Raw genomic sequence first — 27,357 nt, forward strand, 5'->3', positions numbered from 1 at the left:
GGCGCCAAACACCCGTTCCTGGTTCTCACCGACCATAAGAACCTCCAGTATCTGAAAGAAGCAAAACGACTCAATCCACGCCAGGCTAGATGGGCGCTTTTCTTCACTCGATTTCACTTCCAGATCTCCTATCGTCCAGGCTCCAAGAACGTCCGAGCGGATGCTCTGTCTCGTCTCCATGCTCCTGAAACTCACCATGAAGAACCCGAGAACATCTTGCCAGAGAAAATCTTTGTCAATCCCATTCAGTGGGACTTAAACGAACAACTGATGGAATTGTCTCGAAACCAACCCAGTCCTACGGAATGCCCAGCTGGGAAAATCTACGTACCCGATGAATTCCGTATATCACTTATCTCCTCAGCGCACTCCTCCGTTGGTACGGGTCACCCAGGAGTCACCAAAACCTGCTCCACTCTCCAAAACTGCTACTGGTGGCCCAACATGCTCCGAGACGTCAAATCATTCATCCAGGGGTGCATCCTATGTGCAATGAACAAAAACCCTCGTCATTTGCCCGCAGGAAAACTCATGCCTCTACCCGTTCCCCAAAGACCCTGGTCGCATATTGGGGTGGATTTTGTGACTGATCTTCCACCCTCCGAAGAGAACACCTGCATCCTGGTGGCCGTCGACCGCTTTTCGAAAGCGTGTAAGCTGATTCCCCTGAGAAACTTACCCACAGCATTTGCAACCGCAGAACTTTTAATGGAACATGTCTTCCGGAATTTCGGCCTCCCATACCCCTTTTCCACCAAAAAAGAACTGGTTCGGAACTGGTGCTGGTTCAAAGTTAGTTCGGAGTTGGTTCAACTTGCGAACCTTCTCAGAACCGGTTTGTTTTCCCACTGACTAGAGCGCCCAGCGAACGACGTCGTTACGTCACTGTGTACGTCGCCATACAGAAACGCTAGCAAGTACATTATTTTGGGATTATCTCTAACTTGTGTACCATGAAGGCTTTAAAAACAATTGAAATAAGTAAGTCTTTTAATCTTTTCCTTTGATATGTAATCATTTCTGATTAGTTATGTACCTCTGTCTTGTGTCTTTTTTTCTTTCCGTTTATTTGTTCTATATTTTGACTGTTTTCTTCTTTGCTTACATAATGTTTTCAATAAAAAAATAAAATTTAAAAAAAGCTAGAAACGCTTGCGCCAACTTCAAGCATAATAATTACAATGGTGGACTACATCGTGTTTCTGCAAATGTTTCTCCTGGCTTTGCGGTCATAAAATATGTTTAGGACACATCTAAACCCGCCTCCAGCCCCGCCGTAAGCATGACACGGTGGTAAAAGAACGGTTCTCTAGTTCTAGTCCAGCAAAGAGTTGGTGCCGCTTTGGAACCAGTTTTCCTGGCCGAGAACCGGTTCTTTGGCTGTCGAAACACAAAGAACCGGTTCGCGAGTAGGCACCGGCTCCGAACCGGCTCTCAAAATGCTTTGGTGGAAAAGGGGTAACAGAGGACATTGTATCAGATAGGGGGCCTCAATTCATTTCAAAAGTTTGGCGAGCCTTCTTTGCACTGATGAATGTCACCGTAAGTCTCACTTCAGGGTATCACCCACAGGCTAATGGTCAGGCAGAACGAAAAATCCAGGACGTCAGCCGTTTCCTCCGAACTTTCTGCCATGCCAATCAGCACCTCTGGAGTCGTTACCTCGTGTGGGCAGAGTATGCCCAAAATTCCCTTAGACAAACCTCCACCAACCTGACTCTGTTCCAATGCATTCTGGGTTACCAACCTCCACTGTTCCCGTGGACCGGGGGAACCCTCAGAAGTCCCAGCAGTTAACGCCTGGTTCCGGGACAGTGAGAGAATATGGAACCAAGCTCACCATCACCTCCAACAAGCCATAAACCGCCACAGTCACTTTGCAGACGCTCACCGAAGCAACACCCCCGAATACCAACCTGGACAATTGGTTTGGCTCTCAACAAAAGATATCCGGTTGAGACTACCCTGTCGCAAGTTAAGTCCAAGATACATCGGTCCGTTTCCCATAACAAGACAAATCAATCCAGTTACCTACCAGCTCCGTCTGCCAAGTCACTACCGCATCCACCCCTCATTCCATGTTTCCCTCCTGAAGCCCCATCACTCACCTGTTCCAGTCCCCTCTACAGATCTAGCACAAGATGAAAATCCTCCGGTACTCCCCATTGAAACAGAATCCATCTTCGCTGTAAGAGAGATCCTGGACTCCCGACGTCGGGGTGGTCTACTCGAGTATCTGGTTGACTGGGAAAATTATGGACCGGAAGAGAGGTGTTGGATACCTCGTAAGGATATCCTTGATCCCATGCTACTCACTGCCTTCCACGAACAACACCCTGACAAACCTGCTCCTCGACCTCGAGGTAGACCCCCACGACGTCGGGGTCCTAGGTCCGCTGGCGCGGACGCTGGCGCGGACGCTGGAGGAGGGGGTAGTGTCAGGAATCAATCAGATTCATTCCCATCCACCACTCAAAGGTCACTCTCCCCGGAACATTAACCAGTCACACCTGTTCACAATCAGTCACCTCGTTACCCAGCCCTATAAAACACTCACGCACACCCCAGTCATTGTCAAGCCTCCAACAGGAGAAGACCGTTACCCACGATTTCCCGAAGTTTCCAAGTCTGCCAACGAAGATCCATCACGTAACTATACTCACCCCTGAATATACTCACCTTTGTCTCCCTGTCTTGCTGTCTCCAGTATTCCAGTCTGGTTCCCTGTTTCCCGAGTCCTGCCATTTGAATCCAAGTGCTCCACGTGTCCACCGAGATCTCCCTGTTCCTCCCTGGATCTGAAACAGAAAAGTATTCGTATCCATGGACATTGTCTACCCACGTCCAACTCTCTGAAGAAGGGTCTGCTCACCTGGGATCCTCTGCACGACGTGATCGTCAACGCACCTGCACATGAACTTTGTCTCTGCACATATATCACTGTAAATAAACTCACGTTTGCTTTCACTTACCTCCGCCTCTGTGCCTGTATCCTGACAAGCGCGAGTCCACGAGGGCGCATTGAGAGGTATTTTTGGGAAAGACTCGATCGTCACGCCGGAAACAGGAAGAAGGTCTCAGCTCAGACGTCGAAGCTGAATAAACTTAAAGGTCATCTCATCAGTCCCTTTATTAGAAAAATATCACAAATATTTAAAAAAATTACAGTCTTTAGCATCGAGAACAGGATTTATTTTATTTTCCCAAATCTTATGTCCATGTGAACTACACTGCCTGCTTTTACCGTTCTATAATTGTATATGCCACCTGGGCATTAGAATAGATGTCATGGTTATACATGATCAGTACAGTTGTACATAATAATTCATAATGTTCAATTTTAACACAAAATTAAAATGTAAATGAGTTTAAGAAAAATGTATAGGTTTCAATATTCATACTACGTTTATATGACTCAGTAAAGCCATGACATTCGGTTCTATTTATGTAATGAATCATAATGCGATCGTATTATTTAACACACTATTATTATGTTTGAGATATCAACCACTGGTCGATAATGTTTGTATAAACTGTAAGTAACCACTGGTAAAATGTACGCCTATATCATGGAGCCTGCATCTATGCGGGCTTCGCGGAAGACCGCTTCAAGGGTACAAAGGGGGTGCTGCTGAGCACACTTCAGAGCGTTAAAATGCTAAAAGGGACGGCCTACGGACTCGTAGACTCGGCGAGCACGCGCAATTTAAGTCCAAGAGACCGAAAGTCCGCATGAAATGCGCCATTTTGGAAATTGGACAGGGCCACACACACGTCCAAGGCGATACTCGTACATTTTAAACATTCAAAGGTTTTTGTGCACAGTTGTATATCTACGAATTGTGTTTTGCATTTGTGAAATGTATTTTATGACTATATAATTTTATTTTGCCCATGTGAATTGCTTTTTGTGAATATAATTATTTTTCATGCACGTGAATTTGTGTGTGTGTACGTGAATTAGGTTTCATGCATGTGAAATTGTCTATGCATGTGTGAATGATGTTTTTTGCGTGAATTATAATTGAGACTATTCTGCTTCCATATCTAACGCCTTCCCTAAAAGTCGCTAAATGTCGCTAGATGACGCCATACGCCAATTAGCATATTCATGACGTCATCGCGTCGTACGTTAAGCCGTCATCGCGTGCCTGCCTAATGTGTTTCCTCTATAAATTCTTGCTCACATTCTGTATTTTAATATAATTTAATATAGCCAAATGTCCAATAAAGCTGTTCTCATTACCTATATTATTTTTGTCAGACAATAGAACAAGTAGCTATGATATAGTGAATGACTAAATTTGTTTATATGTGTACAATTATCTGAATTGAGAGAGTTCGGGAACTTAATGAAAGCTCTGTGATAGTGAGTATTACAAAATAAGCACAAGAAAAGAAAGGAAATTAAAATGGTCAAACAAAAATCGTCAAAAATTAAAACAAAAGAGAAGCAGATAAATGACAAGTCTGTGGAAAAACTAAAAAAAACTGGCGCGCCCTCAACACATGAACGTGCTGCTGCTCGTCTCAACCATTCACTGAACAAGGTAGACGCAGCTCGAGAGCTCCCTTTCAGGGAGAAAGCAAGAGCTCGCGCTGGCAGGACAGGACTGGCAACATTTGGAGGTTACTGAGGTTTGTCTAAAAAGTCGCTAGATTTGTCGTTAGTGGCTTTTTTTTTTAAAATGTCGCTAAAGGGGTCTGAAAAGTCGCTAAAAATAGCGACAAAGGCGCTAAGTTGGCAACACTGCCTGGGATAGAAGAGTATCCGTCCGTTGTGCACTCAAAAATCTGGGCGAAAGCAGTAAGCCATCCGGGAACTTCTCGCCTACTCTTTTATGAATACTGATATTTCGAACGTACTGCTTCTTTCACGTACTGTTTTCGCCAGTATGTAGTAGGAAAGTAGGCATATTCGAACGCACTACCGTCCGATTCTCGCGATAATTAGCACGTCACCCAGTTAATTCTCGCCTACTCTTTTATGATTCGTACATACTTTTCGCTCGCCTACTCTTTTTCCCCTACTATAGCCTATAGTCGCTACTATAGCCTATAGTAGGGAAGTATGCGAATCAGAACGCAGCCAGAATATATATCTATGGAGCTACCCGTATAACGGCCGTTGGAGCCCTCTGCTGGTAGGGAATCGTAAGATGACCACTCGAACACTTCCGGTGGCTTCACTGCCTGCTGGACATAGACATATAGAGCGGTTTAGAACGTCATGAGCAATCCAGTCATTACATAGATCAGTGCATAAAACACATTTTACACACCTATTTAAAAAGGGTTTATTTAAAGTAAAATATATCCAATGCAATTAATCATCTAGAGATTAAATATAAAGTGTCTGTATAATTATTTTATCAATTTTCAGGGCTTGTTTCGTTTGTTCCATGGATGGTCAGCTAAACAGGCTAATAAGAGACTATTAACTACTATTATTCACTTTAATTATACTATTGTCTCATTAAAACGTCTAACATTGTATAAAACTAACAAGAGATCAGGAAAAAACACGGAGACTTGTTCAGTGGTTCGCCGAAGGGGGCGATCTCAGTGCATCCACATGATTCATGGGTTCACAAAGATCGCCCCCTAGCATAGACAGTATCCGTTATGACGTAACGACGCATCGTTTACTGAAATCGCGTGACTTTGGCAGTTTGATACATAAGTTTGATACACTACCGAGTCTGAGTGATTAATACACACACCAAGACGGATGGCAAACACAAGCAAGACCGAGAAGTTCCAGCTGCATGTTCCAAATCTCGAGGAATTATGTCAGGGTAATAATCGCATTTCATTTTAATGTGTGTATTTATATAACTATTGCTGCTAAATGTGTAGGCCAACTATTTTCCTTTCATTGTGCTTGAGTAAAACCACATGACATGAGTCCAAAAATCAACATGACTATTTTAAATAATTTTTGATCTTTACACGCATTTAAAGCAGACTGGTAAAATTCAAGGCGTAATAGTAAAAATAAATACACTTAAAGCTGTGTAGGCCTATAGTATTGCCTATAACAGTATTATCATATAGTTTTTGAAAGAAAATAAGGGCATCAAATATTATTTCTCTATTATTTTCCTTCTAATTTAAAGGCAGAGGAATTGAAGAATCAATGTTAAACATTTATTTTTAAAATCGGCATGAAACGAAATTTGCATGAATCGCCTTTTCTTTCCAATACGGGTTATGCGCATAGACAGGGGTTATGCGCAACAAATATTCTATTAAACAGTTTGCATCGCTTCCGGTTCCGGTCTTTGTGTGTGTTTCATTAAATAAACAGCTCTTTTTACATTTTTAACATTCGAATAATAACACAAATTGCTTCAATACGTGTAGGCCTACTTAATCTTGTCTTTTTGTCTAAGTTGAATTCTATAAAATGTTTGTTTTTTATTTTATTGTATTTATGATATTATGTTGTTAAATGTTTCATTTGTATCTGCCGTGTAATTGCATGGCAGATACAAATTAAACATTTAACAACATTGCAATAATAATGGCAATAAGCCTAATTACAACAACAATGTTTCTGATTTAGAATGTATGTAAAACTGCTTTTTAAAATAGGTTTATCAGATATTTGTACCCAAAAGATGTTTTCCAGATGAAAGCGATCTTTAAAAGACATCTTGGAGACGTATGTGTGCTATCTGATATCAGTGTCCCTGAGCCTAAAGCTGCATTCACACCAGGTCCTAATTACAGTAATTATGAAATGACAACACTTGTCGTTCTAGGACATTTATATCCCATGACTAGGATGCAAGGGAAGGAAGCAAGGAAAGAAAATGAGGAAGGAGGAATCAAAGGAAATGATATTTTTATATTGTAAAATTCTTGATCACCTGAGCGTCCTGCACTTATGTTGTTGTTATTTTAAAGTATTGTTATATAAGAAATTCATAATAGATAATAATAAAGCAATTTAAACTAGTAGGGAGGGATGCACCAATATGAAAATTTTGGCCGATACAATAATTCTTTATGTTTGAAAGCCAATAACCGATGTATATTGGCCGATAAATGTTAATCCAAATTTTGATATAACTTTTGAGAACCTGATTACAAAAACAAAAGGCTCACCATTAAAAGCCATGTTCCAAGCACTTCAGTGTGAATCAAACATACAGTTGTGCTAAAAAGTTTACAAAGCTCTGGCAGAATCTGCAAAAATGTTAACGATTTTAAAGAGGTCTTATTATGCTTTTCCACTTTTTCAACTTTGGTTAGTGTGTAATGTTGCTATTTGAGCATTAAAAAAGACCTGCAAGGTTACAAAACTCAAAGTCCACTTTAAAGAGAGATATTTCAGAATCCCCTTTTCAAGAACTACAATGAACAATGTATGTTTGGACTACAAAGCGATTTTTACGGATCTTATGAAGTCACAATGTTAATAATTTAAATAATCTTCGCCCACGGAGTACGCAAAAAAAGGGGACGAGGCCGGTTGGATTAGAGAAGACAATGTTGTCGCTACGTCGAAGAAACATTGTTTTTTCCACGTTTCCAAAACTAATTAGTTTGACCCTCATAAGGCTAACAAACTTAGAGTGGTTAATTTATTTTAAACACTGTTCATGAACATTATAACCTCAACGTTTATCTGTGTTGTGCACATTTTATGGAGAACAGCTTGTATTCTGATGATACAGTTCACCGCTCCTTAGGAAAATTAACGTCTCGGTTACGTATGTAACTCTCGTTCCCTGAGTAGTGAACTCCTACGTCTCGTCGGAGGAGTTTCCAACGAATTGGGAACACGCTAGGGAGACCAACTGCCTTTGAGTGAACTAAAACAAGCCAATAAACATTGGCATGCAAGATTTGCATTCCGCGCGCCGCCTACCAGTGCGGGATAAAGCGGAAGCAAGCGCACACATTTGTTTTTCGCTGAGGAGCTGGACGTTGTCCAGTCCTCCGCGAAGGTACAGCAGCATGGCGACGGGACGAGACGTGTCCGTTCCCTACTCAGGGAACGAGGGTTACATACGTAACCGAGATGTTCCCTTTCGTGGGAAGTCCTACGTCTCGTCGGATGAGTTTCCAACGAATTGGGATCACGCTAGGGAGACCAACTGCCTTCGAGTGAAATAAAACGAGCCAATAAACATTGGCATGCAAGATTTGCATTCCGCGCACCGCCTACCAGTGCGGGTATAAAGCGTAAGCAAGCGCACACACTTGTTTTTCGCTGAGGAGCTGGACGGTGTCCAGACTCCGCGAAGGTACAGCAGCATGGCGACGGGACGAGACGTCTCCATTCCCTACTCAGGGAACGAGGGTTACATACATAACCGAGACGTTCCCTATTTTGTTATTTTGTTTTGTTAGGGATCCCAATTCGTTGGAAACTCCTCTGACGAGACGTAGGAGTTTCCAACGAATTGGGATCCCTAACAAAACGCCATGGTGCTGGCCCCTTCCAGCGCCCAGCTTAGCTACCCGCCTGAGTTTCTTATCGTCTTAGGCGGGAGCTGCTAGGAAAAATCACACTGCTGTTCTGCAAGACCCTCTCAGTGGATATGGATAACACTGGAAAAGCGTGCCCAACCTGTGGGAGGAAACCCTGCGGAATCTCCTGCCCGCCCGAAGGGAGGCACTGGAATACACATGTGTACTAACCCGTGGGGTAGTGAAATGCATGGCAGTCCTTGAGGTTGTCCCAGCCCGAAGGGTGGGAGCGTACTCAGCAAGGACGACAGAATGGTCTGTCGAGGGGAAAACACGTTGCTAGCCCGGAGGGTAGCTGGATCGTGGAGAAAATGGGTCGCCGAAGGGACCACTGTAGGCCACCCAGTCTACACACAACTCCTACGAGAAGTAATAGACCTGGCGCCGGGCGATCCACCTCGCCTGGTGCCGAAGGGTTGATGGAGGAACTCACGAGGTTAGCCATATGTTGGGGAACAAACGGAGTAAGAAGACGCACGTATCCAGCCGAGAGGCGGGAATGGCGTAGCAAGCCAACATAACCTAATTCCTCGCGTTACTGGCCGTAGTGAGTACACGGGAGGAAACAGGTTCAACACGGAGGCTATAGAATCTAGCGAACGTGTTAGGTGTCGCCCAGCCCGCAGCTCTACAGATGTCTGACAGCGAGGCGCCTTGCACGACAGCGAGGCGCCTTGCACAAAAGCCCAGGAGGAGGCAACACTCCTAGTAGAGTATGCCCTCAACTAGTGTTGTCACGATACTAGAATTTCTAACTTCGATACAATACCTTGAAAAATATCGATATTCAATACCATTTTCAATACCACAGAGAAAAAAACTGCCACAATATTAAGGGAGTCTTTTTTTTATTTAAAGCTAAATATAACAAGTCTAGAAACTGACAATGAGGTATATTTTACATGAACAAAAATGTCCTGAGTTCTATCTGTTAATATTTTTTCATTGGACCAGAACTAACATGATCCGTTGTGTTTTTATTACCTACTGTTATCAAAGATTAAAATATACTGTAAAAAATGCATTGTTCATCGGTCATAAATGCTGGTTAATACATTAACGTAATTTGATGAACAGATTTGAACGTGCATGCATCACACGCGGAAACAATGCTCACTGGATCGGCATGAAGTCAAGTCACCTTTATTTATATATTGCTTTTAACAATACAGATTGTGTCAAAGCACTTAACAGTATCAAATTGGAGGATAGCGTGTCAGTAATGTATAATAATAAGATTAAACATTCAATTTTCAGTTAAAGGCATTTCATTGTTGAATTCAGAGATGCCATTGTCTAGCTCAGTTTAGTTTAATTAGTATCTGTGTAATCAAATTGATGATAATCGCAATGAAGGCAAATTGCAGAATTAAATAATAATTTTTGAATAAACTTAAATAGGCACAAGTTAATTTACATTTGACCACAGTTACAATATTTACTTGTCTATGATTCCTCATTCAGATTATGATAACTTTCAGGGGTGGTAAAAGTACTCAAAAATTATACTCGAGTAAAAGTATATATACCTAAATAAAAAATGACTCCAGTAAAAGTAGAAAGTCCTCCATTCAAACATCACTTGAGTAAAAGTACAAAAGTATCCGATTTAAAACGTACTTAAGTACCGAAAGTAAAAAGTAAATATTCAAACTGTAAATATCAATAATTAAACATTGCATATCACTCCCAAAACAATTGATCTGTTTTAATTGAACAAATTATTAGACACTGCAATTAAGAATTTGTTAGATTTGCAATCATAAGAGACAATGAAGCACCTTGCATCAATTCTAAACAATTTCATTAAGTTTAGTGACAGCATATTATGGTGCAATGACTGGTAGGCCATTCTTTGATACAAAGTTTACAATTTCAATTCAATTATTGTGGTTTGATTTAGGGGTGCGCCGATCCGATACTCAGTATCGGTATTGATCCGATACTAGCAATATTTGCCGGATCGGGTATCGCCAGACGAGACCATCCAAATCCGATCCGATATTGTAGCCTACGAATGTTATTGTTATACAACACAAAACGCACAAAAACATTATAAAGCACTATAATGTTTCCGTGTCCTATATTCCAAGTTTTCTGAAGCCATTACATATAGTTTAATGTGAGGTACAGATTTAAATCGTTAAATTAATCTTCACCTAAGTGCTTCCTTCCGCTGCAGCTGTCAGTCATTCTCAGCACTCAAACAGCGCGCCGCGCTCGGGTAAAACAGTCAACACGATGAAACTCTCTCCAAGATGAGTCAAGATCTGTAGATAAAGGTCTATGGTTTGCATAAAAGCACTTTAACGTGCTGGAGTTTCACATGTTACTTTCTACCGGGTGTCTGTTAGATCACAACACAACTGATCAGTGATCACAACACTGGAGTAGAGAGCGATATAATTGCTCTTCACGCGCACATTAACTGAAATTTAAAACTGTTAAAAGGCTCAAACTAATGAATAAATAAATAAATATATGTATATCTTACTTTTGTGCTTTGAACTTTTCAATGCGAAGCGCTGCGCGACGTGACTCCTTGTGGCTTCGAGGGCATCATTCTGCGCACGGGATGCGCATAAGTGTTTCGTGCCGCTCTGAATTGGAGCCTTTCATATTACAATATTTTTGCGGAATGGCAGTTTATTGATAGCCTTAGTTGTTCTGTCCAATCTATCATATGTTGCTGCTTCATTAAAAAGTTGCGCTTGAAATTTTAAAATAAATGTCTTTTAATTATATAGTACATATTTTGTCTGTATTGTTTTACAAAGTAAGGAAAATAATGATTAATTCAAGCTTTGATGCCTTTAACAAAAGAATAATCACAGTCTCTTCCCCACAGTGAGGCATAGAGATACAGTTTATTAGGTAATTTGGCACTGTTTTTTTAATTATTTTTTTAGTATTGGATCGGATCGGTATCGGCCAATACTGAGTCCCAGGTATCGGAATCGGTATCGGAGGCAAAAAAGGTGGATCGTGCCACCCCTAGTTTGATTCCGATCTTGATTTAATAGATTCATTTTGATAAATATTTGGTACAGTAGATACATGTTAATTTTTAAATCAAGAAAATCTCACCTAATTCTGTAAACATAGGCTACAGAGAGCCCTGTCAGCTGGTATTATTACATGTTAAAAATACATGTGATTTTTCTTACAATAACAACTTTATAATATTTTAATGATATAAGTAAAAATATAATAAATATATAGTGCACATTTAACAAAATACTAATTTATAATAATATTACATATATTATAAAATACTAATTTTTCTAGCCAACTAACATACTATGGTCATTAAATGTTTGTTTTTTTCCCTGAGGTAAATGTAACGTTATGTGACATTGTTCTCCAGCTGTTTTATTGACCTCTATCCGCAGTTGAAAAACACTGATTTATTGATATTATGTATAAGGTATATACATTTCGGTAAGTTGTACTGTATCTTTCAACATAGGCTACCTATTATTGTTCATTTGTGTTTATTTACAATTAACTAGTAGTAAAGAGATTAACGGCACCCCATAGCAGGCGCTAGCTATCTGTCACGTCACATTTAAAAGCTCCAAAACGGTATTTATTGTCTGAATTTCATAATAAAATTGACAGAACCTGAGAGCTGAGAATTTGTTCCATATCAAAAGTAACCTACTCTGTCTTGTCTGTCGGTGTCAGTGTCCTCTTTGCTTCGCGATTTTTCTCTGCGTGAGAAAATGGATGTGTGTCGTGAGAGCGTGTGGAAAGTGTCAATTGCGTGAGTCTCACACTGAATGAGTGAGAGTTGGCAGCTCTGCAAGAGACATGTTCCATAACATTAGCTGCATCAAACAGAAGATGTGCAAGATACAAGGGATCTTAGGATCATTGCTGGGCAGAGCTGCACCTTCACCTGTTTCTGCGGTCATCTTCCACAATGGCGAACTGACTGCTATGTGAGCTCTGCTGGCAAAGAGCTTGCGCATTCTTTTTTTCAAAATAAAACCAAGTTTTTCATTGGTTTGGAAAGCCAGTGTAATAAATACTTGGAGCAGGCATGGGGAAATGTCACTGAGTAAAAAGTAAACTTTGTCTTCAATATTGTAGTGGAGTAACAGTAAAAGTAGATGCAAATAAAACAAACTCAAGTAAAGTACAGATCCCCGAAAAAAATAGTTAAGTAAAGTAATGAAGTATTTCTACTTCGTTACTTACCACCACTGGTTTCTTTTAGGATTTTTCTAGCAGTGGGGGCAGGTCTGTCCAAACAACAAACACCCCTGATGCTGAGCATATATGCTGCTAAATGGTAACCCTGTGTGGTGTTTGTCAACCCGCCTTTGGAGAGAAGTGAAAGTGACCGCTCGGCTAGTATCGGTGTATCGGTACTTCGGAAAAATTAGTATTGGTACCGTTCAGATATTTCAGTATCGATATTTATCGAAATATCGATATTTTTGACAACACTACCCTCAACCTAGGTGGGCAAGGCACGTCCTTGGAAGAATATGTCCGGACAATAGCATCCACTAGCCAGTGGGCTAACCTCTGCTTGGAGACAGCCGTCCCCTTCTGCTGGCCTCCGTAACAGACGAAGAGCTGATCTGAGGTCCTGAAGCTTTGCGTTCTGTCCACGTAACAACGCAGAGCGTGGACGGGACAGAGAAAATCAAGGGCTGGGTCTGCCTCCTCCGGGGGCAGCGCATGCAGGTTCACTACCTGATCTACAAATGGAGTGGTAGGTACCTTGGGCACATATCCGAGCCGGGGTCTCAGAACAACGTGAGAAAGGCCGGTCCGAACCAAGGTTATAATCGTTAACGAAAACGAACGAAAAAACGAAAACTAGGTGAGAAAAAACATTGTCGTTAACTGAAATAAAAATAAAAACGAGTCATTACAAAAAAACGATAACTAACTAAAACTGTAATGTGTGTTTGGCAAAACTAACTAAAATAAAATAAAATTATAGAGTAAATGTCCTTAGTTTTCGTCTTTGTCAATGTCTTGGGCCGCCGCACCGGCCGCCACATATTGCGTTTCGTTATTCATTTTTAAAAAACGCAGCGTATTCGTTCAGCTGCATTTCCTTTCCCTGCTCTCTCTCTCACATACACGTGCGCACGCGCACACACACACACACACACACACACACACACACACAGCCCCTCCCCTCCGTGCACACCGCGTCTCCATGAAAACGAGTGTTCGTTGAAAGCAAGTTCGCGAAAGGTTGGTATCTCGTGAACATCTTTACACAATCACACATTAAAAAGTAGTATAACAAATATTTTAAATTCTGAATACAATTTCGTCAGTATGTTAATGTCGACCCGAGAAGCGATTGCGGCTTCTTTAGAAAGTTTGAGGTAAAATGCAGTTGGTTTGTCGATGTCAAAACACGATATAAGCTGTGATTCAAATATTAGCTAAAGCTAAATAATGTTATGTCATTTTTTTACTCTAACACTGAATGTTTGCTGCTTCAATCCAGATGAGTGTTGTATAGGGTAAATTTAGTATGGCTGTGAAAATTGTACAGCTGTGGGATTTGTATAGGTTGCACATTTTGTATAGAAGATGTGTAACGTAGATTTTTTGTACGGCGTGTGGATTTTGTAGAGGTAAAGAGATTGAGCTCCTAGCAATGTCTTGTGTGGCTCATAAATGTGTTGATACATGCCGTTCATGTGTGTCTTCTTTAGTCTGTTGGCTATTTAGGTTTTTTCCTGGCACACGTCACTTACACATTTTGCACTTACTGCGGAGTGTTGTGTAGACTATTTACATATTTGTGCTCATATGTGACCCTGGATTACAAAACGAGTCTTAAGTAGCACGGGTATATTTGTGGGAATAGCCAACAATACATTGTATGGGTCAAAATTATCAATTTTTCTTTTATGCCAAAAATCATTAGGATATTAAGTAAAGATCATGTTCCATGAAGATATTTTGTAAATTTCCTACCATAAATGTATAAAACATTTATTTTTTTGAGTGAATGCAGCACAATCGCGAACATAAATGGACAACTTTAAAGGCGATTTTCTCAATGTTTCGATTTTTTGCACCCTCAGATTTCAGATTTTCAAATAGTTGCATCTCAGCCAAATATTGTCCTATCCTAACAAACCATACATCAATGGAAAGCTTATTTATTCAGATTTCCTGTGATGTATAAACCTCAATTTAAAAAAAATGACCCATATGACTGGTTTTGTCATCCAGGGTCACATATGTACATTTTATGTAGCTACTGGTGTTATTCTTGAATACATATTTCTAAAATTGTATGATTTTTTTGTTGAGTTATTATTACACAATACTTTTTTCGGACCTTCTTGAATCTTGCCCCTGACAAATAACCAAAATTACAAAAAAAGACTAAAACTAACACTAAAACTAATAAAAACTAAACTAAAACTAAGCATTTTCAAAAAATAAAAAATAAACTAAACTAGCAAATCCACTTTAAAACTAATTAAAACTAAACTGAATTTGAAAACAAAAAGTCAAAACGAAATAAAAATAAAAACTAATGAAAAATGCAAAACTATAATAACCTTGGTCCGAACTCAAAGCACGATTCGTCGATCAAAAAACCTGCAGATCCCCTACCCTCTTAAAGGAGGCCAAAGCCAACAGGAGAGCTGTCTTCATAGACAGGATATTAAACTCAACCGTTTGCAATGGCTCAAAAGGGGGCCTCTGAAGTGCTCTTAGCTCTAGAGTTAAGTCCCAAGAGGGAGACAGCCTTCTCTCCAACCCATCTTGCAGGAAGGAAAGCACGACTCTGATCGGGCAAGTTCCAGGGTCTTCCCGGTGGGAAGAACACATTTACATTTACATTTATTAATTTAACACCAATCGATGAACAGGTTCCACTTCAATGCATAGAGGCGCCTCGTAGAGGGGGCTCTAGCGGAAGTGATGGTGTCTACCATAGCCTGTGGTAGGCCACCTAGAACCTCTGCGTCCCGTCCAGGGACCAGACATGAAGATTCCAGAGGTCTGGACACGGAGGTCTGCCATAGGGTGGGAGGTCTGTCTCTTCCAGAGGTCTGCCATAGGGTGCCCCGTCTCTGAGAAAGCAGATCCTTCCTCAGAGGAATGAGCTGTCGCGAGGAGCATGAGTTCCACGAACCAAGTCTGGTTGGGCCAATACGGCGCAACAAGCAGGACCTGCTCCTCGTCCTCCCTGACCTTGCACGAAGTCTTCGTGAGAAGGCTCACTGGGGGAAACGCATATTTGCGAAGGCACCAGGGCCAGCTGTGTGCCAGTGCAGAAGCAGCCCATTGAGGCGGCACAAGGCTAAGCTTACTGCGTGCAACTCTAGGCAGTTGATGTGCCAATGCAGTTGAGGCCCCGTCCACAGACCTGAAACTGCATGCCCGTTGTACGTGGCCCCCCCATCCGTTGGCAGAGGCATCTGTGAAAACCACAGCATGCCTTGACACCTGGACTAAGAGGACTCTGGCCCATAGAAACGCAGGGTCCGATCAAGGACTGAAGGTTTGGCGACAGTGCGGGGTAATGTTGACCCGGCATTACTGCGGCTACGGCTGCCACAGACCTGCCAACCTGTACGCATTTTGCGTAGAGGATACTCATTTTGACCTCAAAGTACGCTGGCACGATTTTTCACTCTAAACTACGCAAAAACCTGGTGACGCTTCTGTGCACGCGCAGTCCTCAAATCAAGCAACAACCAAAGAAGCAGAGTTCGACCAATCATAGCGCTGGGTTCATTCCCCAAATAGCAAGCGGGAATGATTGACAGATGCGTAAGGCCTATCATTAAAAAGAGGCTGAAAATCGGCAGCAATAAAGAATTCCGTTTGATCCTCTTCCACTCCCGCGGCCCCTGCAGTATGACTGAGTTCATAAGCGAGGACAGTAGTAGTCACAGCACTTCTGACTCCTTAAGGTAAACAGACTGGGGTGGATGTGTAAAGTTGAAATATTAATTTTAGTTAACTTAATCTGGATTCGATGATCATACGGGAGTAATCGCATGCATGGATTATTTTAAAATACTAATGGTCATGGTCACTCAGGTAAGAGGAAAACATCATTCAGCCATGCAAATTATAAAATGCTTAAGTATTGATGAACAATAAATCTATATAAAATTAAAATTGCTATGGCTTAGTGATTATGAAGGTTCTGTAATTTGTGGATTACTGATAAGCACGAGTCTGGAGAAAAAGGCGTTTATTTATTCATTCTCAGTGTTGAGAAACATAGTCTGCATGTGTTACGTTATTGAGTTAATAATAACTAAAGTACCTAAGTATGTTACATAATTATTTTGTATGAAAACTAGCGCATTAGTTACTTGGATTAAAAAGTACCGTTGTATCAGTGCTGCGCTCTCTCTCACAAACACAGACAGCAAAACTAAGAGAGCGTAGATAATTGAGCACAGAGAGAGAAGATAATTGTAAATTGACGGACTAAGTTTAAATTTTGTTTTTGGTTGTTTTTTTCTGTGAAAATGTCAGAAAGCATTTTGTTTTATCCATCCGTGTTTTTAAAATTCGTTAAAAGACAGACGTTTTACTGTTAACACAGCCCCATATTTCGGATTCATCTAAACTTATACTTGATATTATTTTTAGAATAAGTGATTCGTTTTGCTATTATTGGACTCCCGTCTATTCATTGTCAACTATTTTGTATATGTTTGCATTGGCTAACGTTTATTCAGCTAATGCGTGTCCTGTGTGTCTTGCATTGTCTCAAAAAAATGACAACCCCCCCGGATGCTACGCAAAAAAAATTTAGAAGGTTGGCAGGTCTGCTGCCATATGCCCCAGTAGCCTCTGAAACTGTAACAGTGGGACCGCAGACTTGCCTTGAAAAGATTTGAGGCAGTTGAGCACTGACTGGACGCGCTCCTCGGTGAGGCGCGCAGTCTGACCAACCGAGTCCAACTCCACACCGAGATAATAGATCCTCTGCGTGGGGCAGAGTTTGCTCTGGTCCCAGTTGACCTGAAGCCCCAATCGTCTGAGGTGCTGGAGCACCAAGTCCCTGTGTTCGCACAACAGATCTCGCGAGTGAGCTATTATGCGAACGCCATGTTCTCTCATGGGAACAATGGCCGCCTCCACGACTTTCATGAAGACACGGTTGACAGGGCCAAGCCGAAGGGTGGGACCTTGTACTGATATGCCCGACCCTCGAACGCAAACTGAAGAAACGGTCTGTGACGAGGAAGAATCGAGACATGAAAGTACGCGTCCTTCAGGTCGATCGCTGCAAACCAATCCTGGGGACGGATGCATTCGAAGATGCGTTTCTGCGTGAGCATTTTGAACGGGAGCTTGTGTAGGGCCCGATTCAAAACTCGCAGGTCCAGGATCGCCCGTAACCCACCGCCTTTCTTGGGTACAATGAAGTAAGGGCTGTAGAACCCAGACCTCATCTCGGCTGGAGGGACCGGCTCGATCGTGTCCTTCGTCAAGGCAGGGGCATCGACACTCCGCACATGGCTGAAGCGGCCCCTGAACTTGGGAGGCCGGCGGGCTAACTGAATTGCATAGCCGAGCCGAATGGTACGAATGAGCCAGTGGGACGGACTCGGAAGCGCTAGCCAGGCCTCGGGAGATCGTACCAACAAGCCCACGCGAGCCATCGGCGTACCCGCGGAGGGGCAGCGAGGTGGAAGGCAGGAACCGGACTCCCGAGGCATTACTGCGGCTGAGAGAGGGGTCTGGGTGTGCGGGGCAACACCTACCTGCTTCCACCGGGGGACAGGCAACAGGGAAGGCCCGGAGGCGTTCAGCTGCTGGCTGTCCCGAGGCGAAGGAAAGAGGGGAAATGAGGGAGGCCCGGAGGCATCGAGTCCTGATTTCCGCAACTCCTTGCCCCAGCGGGAGACGAGGCCGTAACGGCGTCACTGGCGTATGAGCGCTGGGGTGAGGGGAATGAGAGCGCCGAGGCAATGTGGCGGTGCACACTGTCATTCTGACCCTCATGGACGGGGGAGACTGGGAGCGGCGAGGCACTTGGGCGACCTCGGCTGCCAGTCTCGACCGTGAGTGACCCAGAGGAAGTATAAACTGCTCTTATTGAAACCTTGGGTACCACTGACGTTTTACTGGTCAGCGGCAGAACAGAAACAAAAGAAAGATTCTCCACCCGGCCCTCCTCCGGGGGAAGGAGAGGAGCAGAGGTCCCCTCCTGAAGACCAGTCACCACGTCCCCTGGGTCGCCCGTTACAGGGTTGCTTACCCCTCCTCTTGCCGGAGGGCTAAAACGAATCCTGAGCGGGCTGGGCGCGTCATTAGCGGCCGACACCCCACTGCATTGAGAGGCGAAGGCGGCGGCAGGAGTGCGCCCTCGGCGACGAGCAGCCGGGGGCACAGCCGACGGGGACGGGGCATTTTCAGCAGCCCGTCCCCGGGGGATGACCTCCAACTGCTTCTGGGCAGCGGAGAACTGTTGGGCGTAGCTCTCCACCGCGTCGCCAAAGAGGCCACTCTGGGGGGAGTTCAGGAACCTAGACTTGTCCAACTCGCGTATATCAGCCAGGGTGAGCCAGAGATGTTGCTCCTGGACCACCAGCCTGGACATGGCCCGGCCCAGGGAACGTGCGGTAACTTTCGTCGCCCGGAGGGCGAGGTCCGTCGCCGCACGCAGCTCTTGGAGCACACTTGGGTCGGTACCACCCTCCTGCATGTCAGAGAGCACTTTGGCCCTGGTGGACCTGGAGAAGCGCCATGGCATGCAGGGCAGAAGCAGCTTCTCCACACGCACTGTAAGCCTTCCGAGTCAGACTGGAAGAGAACCTACATGCACAGGAGGGGAGCGCAGGGTTACCCTGCCAGGTGGACGCGGTCTGAAGACACAATTGCATCGCAACCGACCGGTCCACTGGGGGGACGCCTACGTATCCCTTCATTGGCCCGCCATCGAGAGTGTTGAGGGAGGAGGAGGGAGTTCACCTGTGTCTGGCCGCCAGAGGGGCCATCCACGATCTCGTCACCTCGTCATGCACTTCCAGAAAGAAAGGAACCGGGGCGGGGCGCTGAGAACCAGCCCGAGTCGCCCCGATATACCAGTCGTCAAGCCGCGAGGGTTCGGGACACGGTGGAGGGTTCCACTCGAGCCCGACACTTGCGGCCGCCCGGGAAAGCATAGCAGCCATTTCCGGATCCGGCTCGGCTAACGTTACCACACCCCAAGGGGGCAATGCAGTTAGGTCGTCATCTCCAGAATATGACCGCTCTTCCTCCGATGCAGCGATCGACATCCGGTCCTCCGGCGGAGCCCCAAGTAAATGCCTGGGACCACACGGGATGGCCCAGCACGCTCCTCCGGAGGCTCCAATGGCAGCGATGCGGAGGAGTGAGGAGCCTGCAGGGGTTTTTCACCCGGCTGGACATTGCTCACTGTAATCCTCAGACCACCAATGGGATTAGCCGAAGTAGCCTTTTTCTGAAGTGAACCAGAAAAAGAACTAGATCGGGGAATCTTCAAAGGGATCATGACCATCAACCGGCGACAGATATTGACCGCATCCAGAAACACACGGATGAAACGTCATCCTGAAAAGGACGCGATCTTCACCCGTGTTGCACTTTTAGAGAATGCTCTCTTTAATGTTCTGAAGCACACAGGGATAAACGCGGCAACACAGCGGGTAAACTGCAAGCCCGCTGTGTGCACTCAACCGAATACCAGCTGTGAAAACAGCTCTTTCAAAAGATGTAGATCGCGTGTAGTCACAACCGGCACTCGGGAGCTCGCGAAGATCACTGAAGCGTCGTCACACCAACACAGAGAGTTCCTGGAAAAGAGCAGACTCGTTGAGCGCGGAGAAAACACTTTCTCGAAACTCGTTCACTCAGAGGACTCGGCTCCGAAGCAAAAAGCAAATGTGTGTGCGCTTGCTTCCGCTTTATACCCGCACTGGTAGGCGGTGCGCGGAATGCAAATCTTCCATGCCAATGTTTATTGGCTCGTTTTAGTTCACTCGAAGACAGTCGGTCTGCCTAGCGTGATCCCAATTCGTTGGAAACTCCTCCGACGAGAAGTAGGAATTCCCACGAAAGGGAATCATGGTTTTGCGATCTATTACTGTTTGTTTTACCTTTATTTTCCCAAAAATATCATGATTAAATGATGGATAACATCGTATCTATAATGTATAAGAAATTTACAAAAAACATACCACTCTGAAACGTGTTGTGAAATCCGTGTTTGCAAAGTCTGTGCATGAAATCCGTTTTGGACCATCCTCTTGTTCATTAACATTGTCAGGGACTGAATCAGGCTCGAATTGGTTTAAAAAAATGACCCCATTCAAAAGTTTACATACCCTTGATTCTCAATACTGTGTGTCATCATCTGGATGATCTACGACTGATTTTTTTGGGGGTGAAAACTATTTGAATTTGAAGATCAATGTAAATTGTATTTAATTTGTCTCCTGGGAAACGAGTATCTTCTGTTGCTTCCAAATGACAGTACTAAATGAAGAAAAAAGATAATTCAACTTCAATTTCAACCCCCTGAAATTGGTTCCTGTTATGATACAGGGGGAATATCGCCTGGCTGGAAAAGGCTCTCAGCCAATCAGATTCGAGAACCAGAAAGAACTGTTGTGTGTATATACATATATTATTGTTAGGGATGTAACGATTCACTCATCTCACGATGCGATACGATTCACGATACTGGTTTCACGATACGATTTTCTCACGATTTTTTTAACAAATGAGATTTAAGACTAATTATAAATGAAAAAGTGTCCTTTTTATTATTTCTCAAACAAAATGCTGCACATTTTTATTTTAAAATATATTTGTCAAATAATAAAACTACATTAACCTGCTAAAAACGGACGCCCCCGTACCGGGGACAACGGGGCTTAAAAAAAATTCCCTTCAAGGTTGTTTCAACTCAGTCTTTCTGTCTGTCTGGTCAAGAGGCTGGACACTGGTACCTTCGCTATGTATAAGACTGTGTAAAATTAGTAGGGCCTACCACATTGACAGGAGTTTTACATTGTAATAAAGGCAAGATTCTAATTTTGTTATAATTTGTATCATTACACTATAAGAGTTAAAAAAACAGAAGGAGGTAAACCAGATTCCTCGTTGCCACGGAAACACTGATGCATCTTGTGATCTCCGTGGCTCTCGCACTTGTCATATTAATGACTTTTACATGAAAACGGAGGTGACTGGTGCTTCTCACGGTGGTGATTATTATTAGTCTACGGAAAGTCAAAATGCCGCCACACCTCCGATTTGAATGAGTCAACATCTACCCTTGCCGTCGCCATGTGTTTGACGGCGCGAGCGCCCACCAGTCTATGACACACACTGGCGCGGCGCGAGCGGAGCAAACCGAGCGTTTTCAGTTCATTCCTGTCCTGTGGAAGTTGAGTGCTCACACAAGCTCAAGTTCCATGAATGGAGTGAAAACACTCGCTAGCTTCGCGCCAGTGTGTGCTCGCTGCTATTGTGCCTGTAAAGCGAGGTTCACAACTTCACAGTAGGCTATTCAGTAAACGCGCCCTGCTGTTTAAAAAGTGTATCGCGATTCGTTTATCATTTCAGCCGACTTGAATCGTCACACACTTTTATCGATTTTCAACCGGTTGCGAGTGAATCGTTACACCCCTAATTATTGTAGTCATGGAGTTTCCCGATGTGAGCTGTCAGTTTGAAGCAGTTAGTCAGGCCTCCACAGACAGTGACACAGACACTGTCATTCCTAAGCGAGATCCAAATCCACACAAATGGCCCGTTCAGGGCACAAGCAAGAAAAACTCACTGTTTAAAGAGTCAAAGCTAGTCCACAGTCTAGTAAACGTTGGCAACCACTTTAGGTTATTCTTGACTGTGCCGATGTACACTGCATCATATGAAAGAAATGTTTCTCGCTTGCTCCAACTGAAAAGACACTTGAGAAACACCATGAGACAGGAGGGACTCTTGGACATTGCAGCAGAACATTGATTGCATTGATGTGGATTTGGATAAAGGCATTAATCGCTTTAATGCCATGCCTGGTGAATGCCGTTTAGCCCTGCACAATGGCATAGCGGACGGGCAGGGCACATTAAATTATTATTATTATTTTTAGCCTACTTTTATTATTAAATAAATATTAAAAATTAATTTACCCTGCAATAATTTCACAGCGCTTAACCAACGTGCTGCAAGGATATTAAAATATTAGTTAGATTAGCTTACTTCCCTATCAAAAACAGCTTGATTAACCCAAAATACTTCTCAATTCAATAAAAAATAGAAAAAAAATCACTATGGGAAAACTCCTTTTCTCGAGAATATTTTTAAAATGCAGTGCAGCTGCACAGCAGACACAGATGAGCGGCTAGCGCGGTCATTGGCTGTCCTGCGGCAACTGCACGAACCTATGGCGAGGCAGCTCAGACGCGAAAACCAATCAGGCTGCTTAGCGCCCTGGCGCGTCAGAGCCCGCCGGAATGGGCGTGGATTTAGCCTAAAAATTGGCCCATTTAGCCAAAGGTAGTCAGGTTAAGTCGACTGAAGCGATCCCTGATCAAAGCACAGTAGCACGGCGGGTTATTCTATACTCGTTCCCTCATCTCAAGGAACCGAGGTTACGTAAGTAACCGAGACGTTCCCTTTTCTTGAGGTCTCTCGTATTGCATAAGGCTAGCTTACGCTATGGGAACCCCCTTCAAAACGCTCTGTGTGCTTAACTTCGCTCCATATGTAACCCGAAGCAGATGCCTGAGGCCCTTATGGCGCTTTTCCACTGGATGGTACGGCTCAGTACGGTTCGGCGCGGCACGGTTCAGCTCGCTTCGCTTTTCCACTGCGTGGTACGACTCGGCGCGGCACGGCTCGGTTCGCTTTAGCTCGGTTGCTTTTCCACTGCAGTTAGTACCGCTTCAAAGTGGGTGGGATTATGACTGATCGTTATAGTTTATCCGCTCCTCGGCAACCAACAAGAGGAACGTCTGTGCTTCTCGTCCACTGACCACGATTCAGCCATTTCTTTTTTGGAAGTTTTTTTTCTTCAAGCAACTCAAGCAAGTAGTTTTAAAACAGATGCTACAGCGGTGGCTGTTACTGGCTATTTATAATCTAGCGGGTTTAATGTCTCCCAAATACAATGACGCTTGTAGTGACGATTCTGTCTGTCTGACCAATCAGTGATCTACAGTGCTTCCACGTCACATTTTAGTATCGGTACGGTACACTTGGAACCTCAACAGAGGTGGTACCATTTAAAGCGAGCCGTACCGTACCGAACCATGCAGTGGAAAAGCGCCACAAGTGAGCCGTACCGAGCCCAGGGTTCCCGCGGGTCCTTAAAAAGTCTTAAAATGTCTTAAATTAAAATCCGGGAAATTAAGGTCTTAAATTGTCTTAAATTTACCGTAAAATTGCAGTAGGTATTACATTTTCAGCCGGTCTGCTTAATGACAATAGGGAAGCACAGTGGTCCACCGTAAAACATCTAATAGTTGATCAATTTAGTACGTGTGAAATGAGTGTCCGCGATTTAATGTCTTATTACGGTAGGTCGGCTACAGACGCTGAAGTCGGTCTGCGCCTGCGTGCCGCCATTACGCGGTTGTCGAGGTGAGGTTCAAAATGCAAAGATGGGGAAGTGTAAATTTAACGACAAGTGGATGGAAGAGGATGCATTTAGGAGGTGGTTGGCGCCGGCTGAAAATAATAATGAGGCAATGTGTAAATTCTACAAAAAGACCTTTTCAATAGGGACCATGGGGCTCAAAGCCGTTGAGTCGCACATGAAAGGAGGAAAGTACCAGCGGTACCTTGCAGCAGCTAGTCATAGCGGGTCCAGGTTAATCCTTGCATTGTTTGCAGCTTGACCTAACGATGTTACTAGTTCAGACGCCACCTAACAGTCAGCTATAACAAGTTTCATTTCACCGCCAAACAACCAAAAGGCAGAGTTACTGTTGGTTCTCCATACTGTGACGAGGCACAATTCATTTAAATCTAACGAGGACATACCTGACATCTTTGCTGCCATGTTCCCCGATTCGCTGCTCGCAAAGTCATTCACCTGTGGTGAAATAAAACGGCATATGCCGAATATGGCATCGCTTCATTTATCAAGAAAGAGCTATCGTGCAGAATTAGTGAGAAGCCATAAGTCGTCATGTTTGACGAAAGTTTGAATAAAACGACAAAGAACAAACAAATGGACCTTCATTTGCGGGGGGCTCCATTTCTGGACTACTGATGATGAGACTGGCACACACTACGTCATCTCCCGCTACTATGGATCGGTATTCATGGGTCACTCCAGAGCCGAGGACATGTTGGGTCATTTCAATGTAAGTAACTTTACGATTGTGTTTGAAATCGCATATTATTATTCATACTAAGTGTGGTGTAAAATTAAGTAATGCTAGTGCGGTTTAAAGCTCTTATGCTAGCGGTGTAAACGCCAACACTCCCCAGGTGTTCACTCCGGGCATAAGACTGGTTATGTGCTCCAGTCAGGTCACAGGTTTATGGTCACTTTGACAATCTAACATAACAATAGGTTACTATCGTAACCCCGGTTCTCTGAAACATCGAGTGGAGAGATCCACCTATGGGAAGGGCATCCGTACCTGACCTCTGCAGAAGCATCCAATTGCACCAAGTCTGGCTAGACAGACAGAAGCGCGCAGCCAATGCCAGGTGAGGCCACACCCCCTCACCTAAGGGCATATAACATCTGGGCGCGCTGCTATTCCTCAGTAAGTATATTCGCTTCTCGTGCAGCAAGCGGGGCAAAGCTGGTGGATCTCTCCACTCGATGTTTCAGAGAACCGGGGTTACGATAGTAACCTATTGTTCTCTTTCATCATCTCGTGTTCGAGATCCACCTATGGGAGAGACATGGACAGCTCCCCGATTGCCCAATACACTCACAGTGAGGTTCTGAAAGCCAGAGAAAGACGGTCACCCCGGGGAGGCGGTGCCTGACACGTCCATTAATCATGAACCTGCAAAGGTGACGCCACACCGACTGCTGTGGACACGCAGGACATGAAGCATGCATGAGACACATACATGAAAGTACCCCCAACCCACCAAGGCACATAAACTAAACCCATAACGGGAAGTAAATGTTTGGTGGCAAGAATGAACATGACCAGCCGGGCCATTCACTCTTATTGGTTTCAACAGGGTACAGGGAAGAGCTAAGAAGACCCAACCCCTAAAACCGAATGTGCTACCGAGGTTCTGGTGACATCCAGCCGGTAGTAACGCACAAAGGTATGAGGAGAAGCCCAACTGGCAGCGGAGCAGATGTCCTGCAGTGACACTCCCCTAAACAAAGCCCAAGAGGCGGCTAAGCCTCTTGTGGAATGAGCTCTGATGCCCCTTGGGGGCTGCACTCCCTTTGCTTCATAAGCCATAGTTATAGCGCCCACAACCCAATGTGAGAGGCGTTGCTTCGATATGGGACTCCCTCTGTGCGGAGGGGCCCATGAAACAAAGAGCTGGTCGCTCTTCCGGAAAGCGCTGGTCCTGGTCATATAAGCCTGTAAAGCACGGACTGGACACAGAGCATTCAGCCTCTGATCCTCCAGAGAGGTAAAAGGTGGAGGGTGAAAAGCGGACAGCTCCAACACCTCCGAAGTGAACGCAGGGAAGCACTTCGGCATGAAGGCCGGGTTAGGCTTAAGGGAAACCTTATCTCCACTGAGGGAGAACTTAGTGCACGAGGGGTGAACCGAGAGTGCATGTCGCTCACTGACACGTTTGGCAGATGCCAAGGCCAAGAGCAAAGCTGTCTTGAAGGACAGCAGCTTAAGGGAAATACTCCCCAGGGGCTCAAAAGGATGTTGAGACAGTGCTTCCAGCACCATGGAGAGGTCCCATTCCGGAACAGTTCTCCTGATGACTGGCAACGAGCGGCGTGCACCCTTCATGAATCTGCGGATTAGAGGGTGCTGCCCGACAGTAGAGCCCTCAAAACCCACATGACAGGCTGAAATCGCAGCCAAATAGACCTTAATGGTGGAAAAAGACCTCCCTTTTTCCATGAGGTCCTGAAGGAAACACAAAATATCAGGAACTGAGCACTGATAAGATGTGAGACCGCGCCCATCGCACCACCCTTCGAACACGTGCCACTTACAGCCATATAAGGACCGTGTAGAGACGGCCCTGGCATTCTGAATAGTGGCGACCACACGCGGCGAAAGCCCAAGTGCGTTCAGGTTCGTCCTCTCACGGGCCAGGCCCAGAGAGCCACCCTGTCCGGGTGGGGGTGGTAAATCTCCCCGTTGGCTTGGGACAATAGATCCGTGCGAACGGGAAGGCGCCACGGCTCGGCGTATAACAGAGGAATTATCTCCGCCAGCCATGGTGCCTTGGGCCACCTGGGTGCTATCAGAATGAGAGACAGGCCCTGCTCTCTCACCCTGGCCAATGAGGGAATTATCAGGCACAGGGGAGGAAAAGCATACAGGAGCACTCTGGGCCATGGGTGGGCCAGTGCGTCTACCCCGAGGGGCGCGTCCATGTCCCTTAGAGAGAAGAACATAGGACAATGGTAGTTTTCGCGCGAGGCGAATAGATCTACGCTCGCCCGTCCGAATCTCATCCATAGCATTTCCACTATCTGAGGGTGAAGACGCCAATCTCCGTAGATTGGGTTTCCCCTTGATAGCAGATCCGCACCTCTGTTCAGAATGCCCGGAACGTGAGTTGCGCGTAACGACAGGAAAACCCGTCTGCTCCACACCAAAAGCTTGTAAGCTAGAGCGTGGAGTTTCGACGAGCGCATGCCGCCCTGACGGTTGATATAAGCCACAGCCGTGGTATTGTCGCACCGTACTAGAACGTGATGTCCCTGCAGGCGAGGCAGAAAATGATTCAGAGCTTTCCAAA

At 44.5% G+C, this 27,357-nt stretch overlaps 1 protein-coding gene across 2 annotated transcripts in view; it reads left to right on the top strand.

Moving 5' to 3' along the window:
• Positions 1 to 5,538: 5,538 nt before the first annotated feature.
• bkgd (beta-keto-L-gulonate decarboxylase) overlaps positions 5,539 to 27,357 on the top strand; it is a 58,966-nt gene continuing 37,147 nt past the window's right edge. The window contains exon 1 of one of the 2 annotated variants that reach the window (XM_077231921.1): positions 5,539 to 5,798. In XM_077231921.1, coding sequence (XP_077088036.1) covers positions 5,732 to 5,798 — 67 coding nt within the window. In that variant the 5' untranslated portion in view covers positions 5,539 to 5,731. The remainder of the gene's footprint in view (positions 5,799 to 27,357) is intronic. The other variant, XM_077231920.1, reaches the window with a different exon arrangement.

The sequence above is a fragment of the Siphateles boraxobius genome, unplaced genomic scaffold (assembly GCF_051911475.1).
Source record: "Siphateles boraxobius isolate OS27281-9 unplaced genomic scaffold, OSU_SipBor_1 16, whole genome shotgun sequence".
Taxonomy (NCBI): Eukaryota; Metazoa; Chordata; class Actinopteri; order Cypriniformes; family Leuciscidae; genus Siphateles; species Siphateles boraxobius.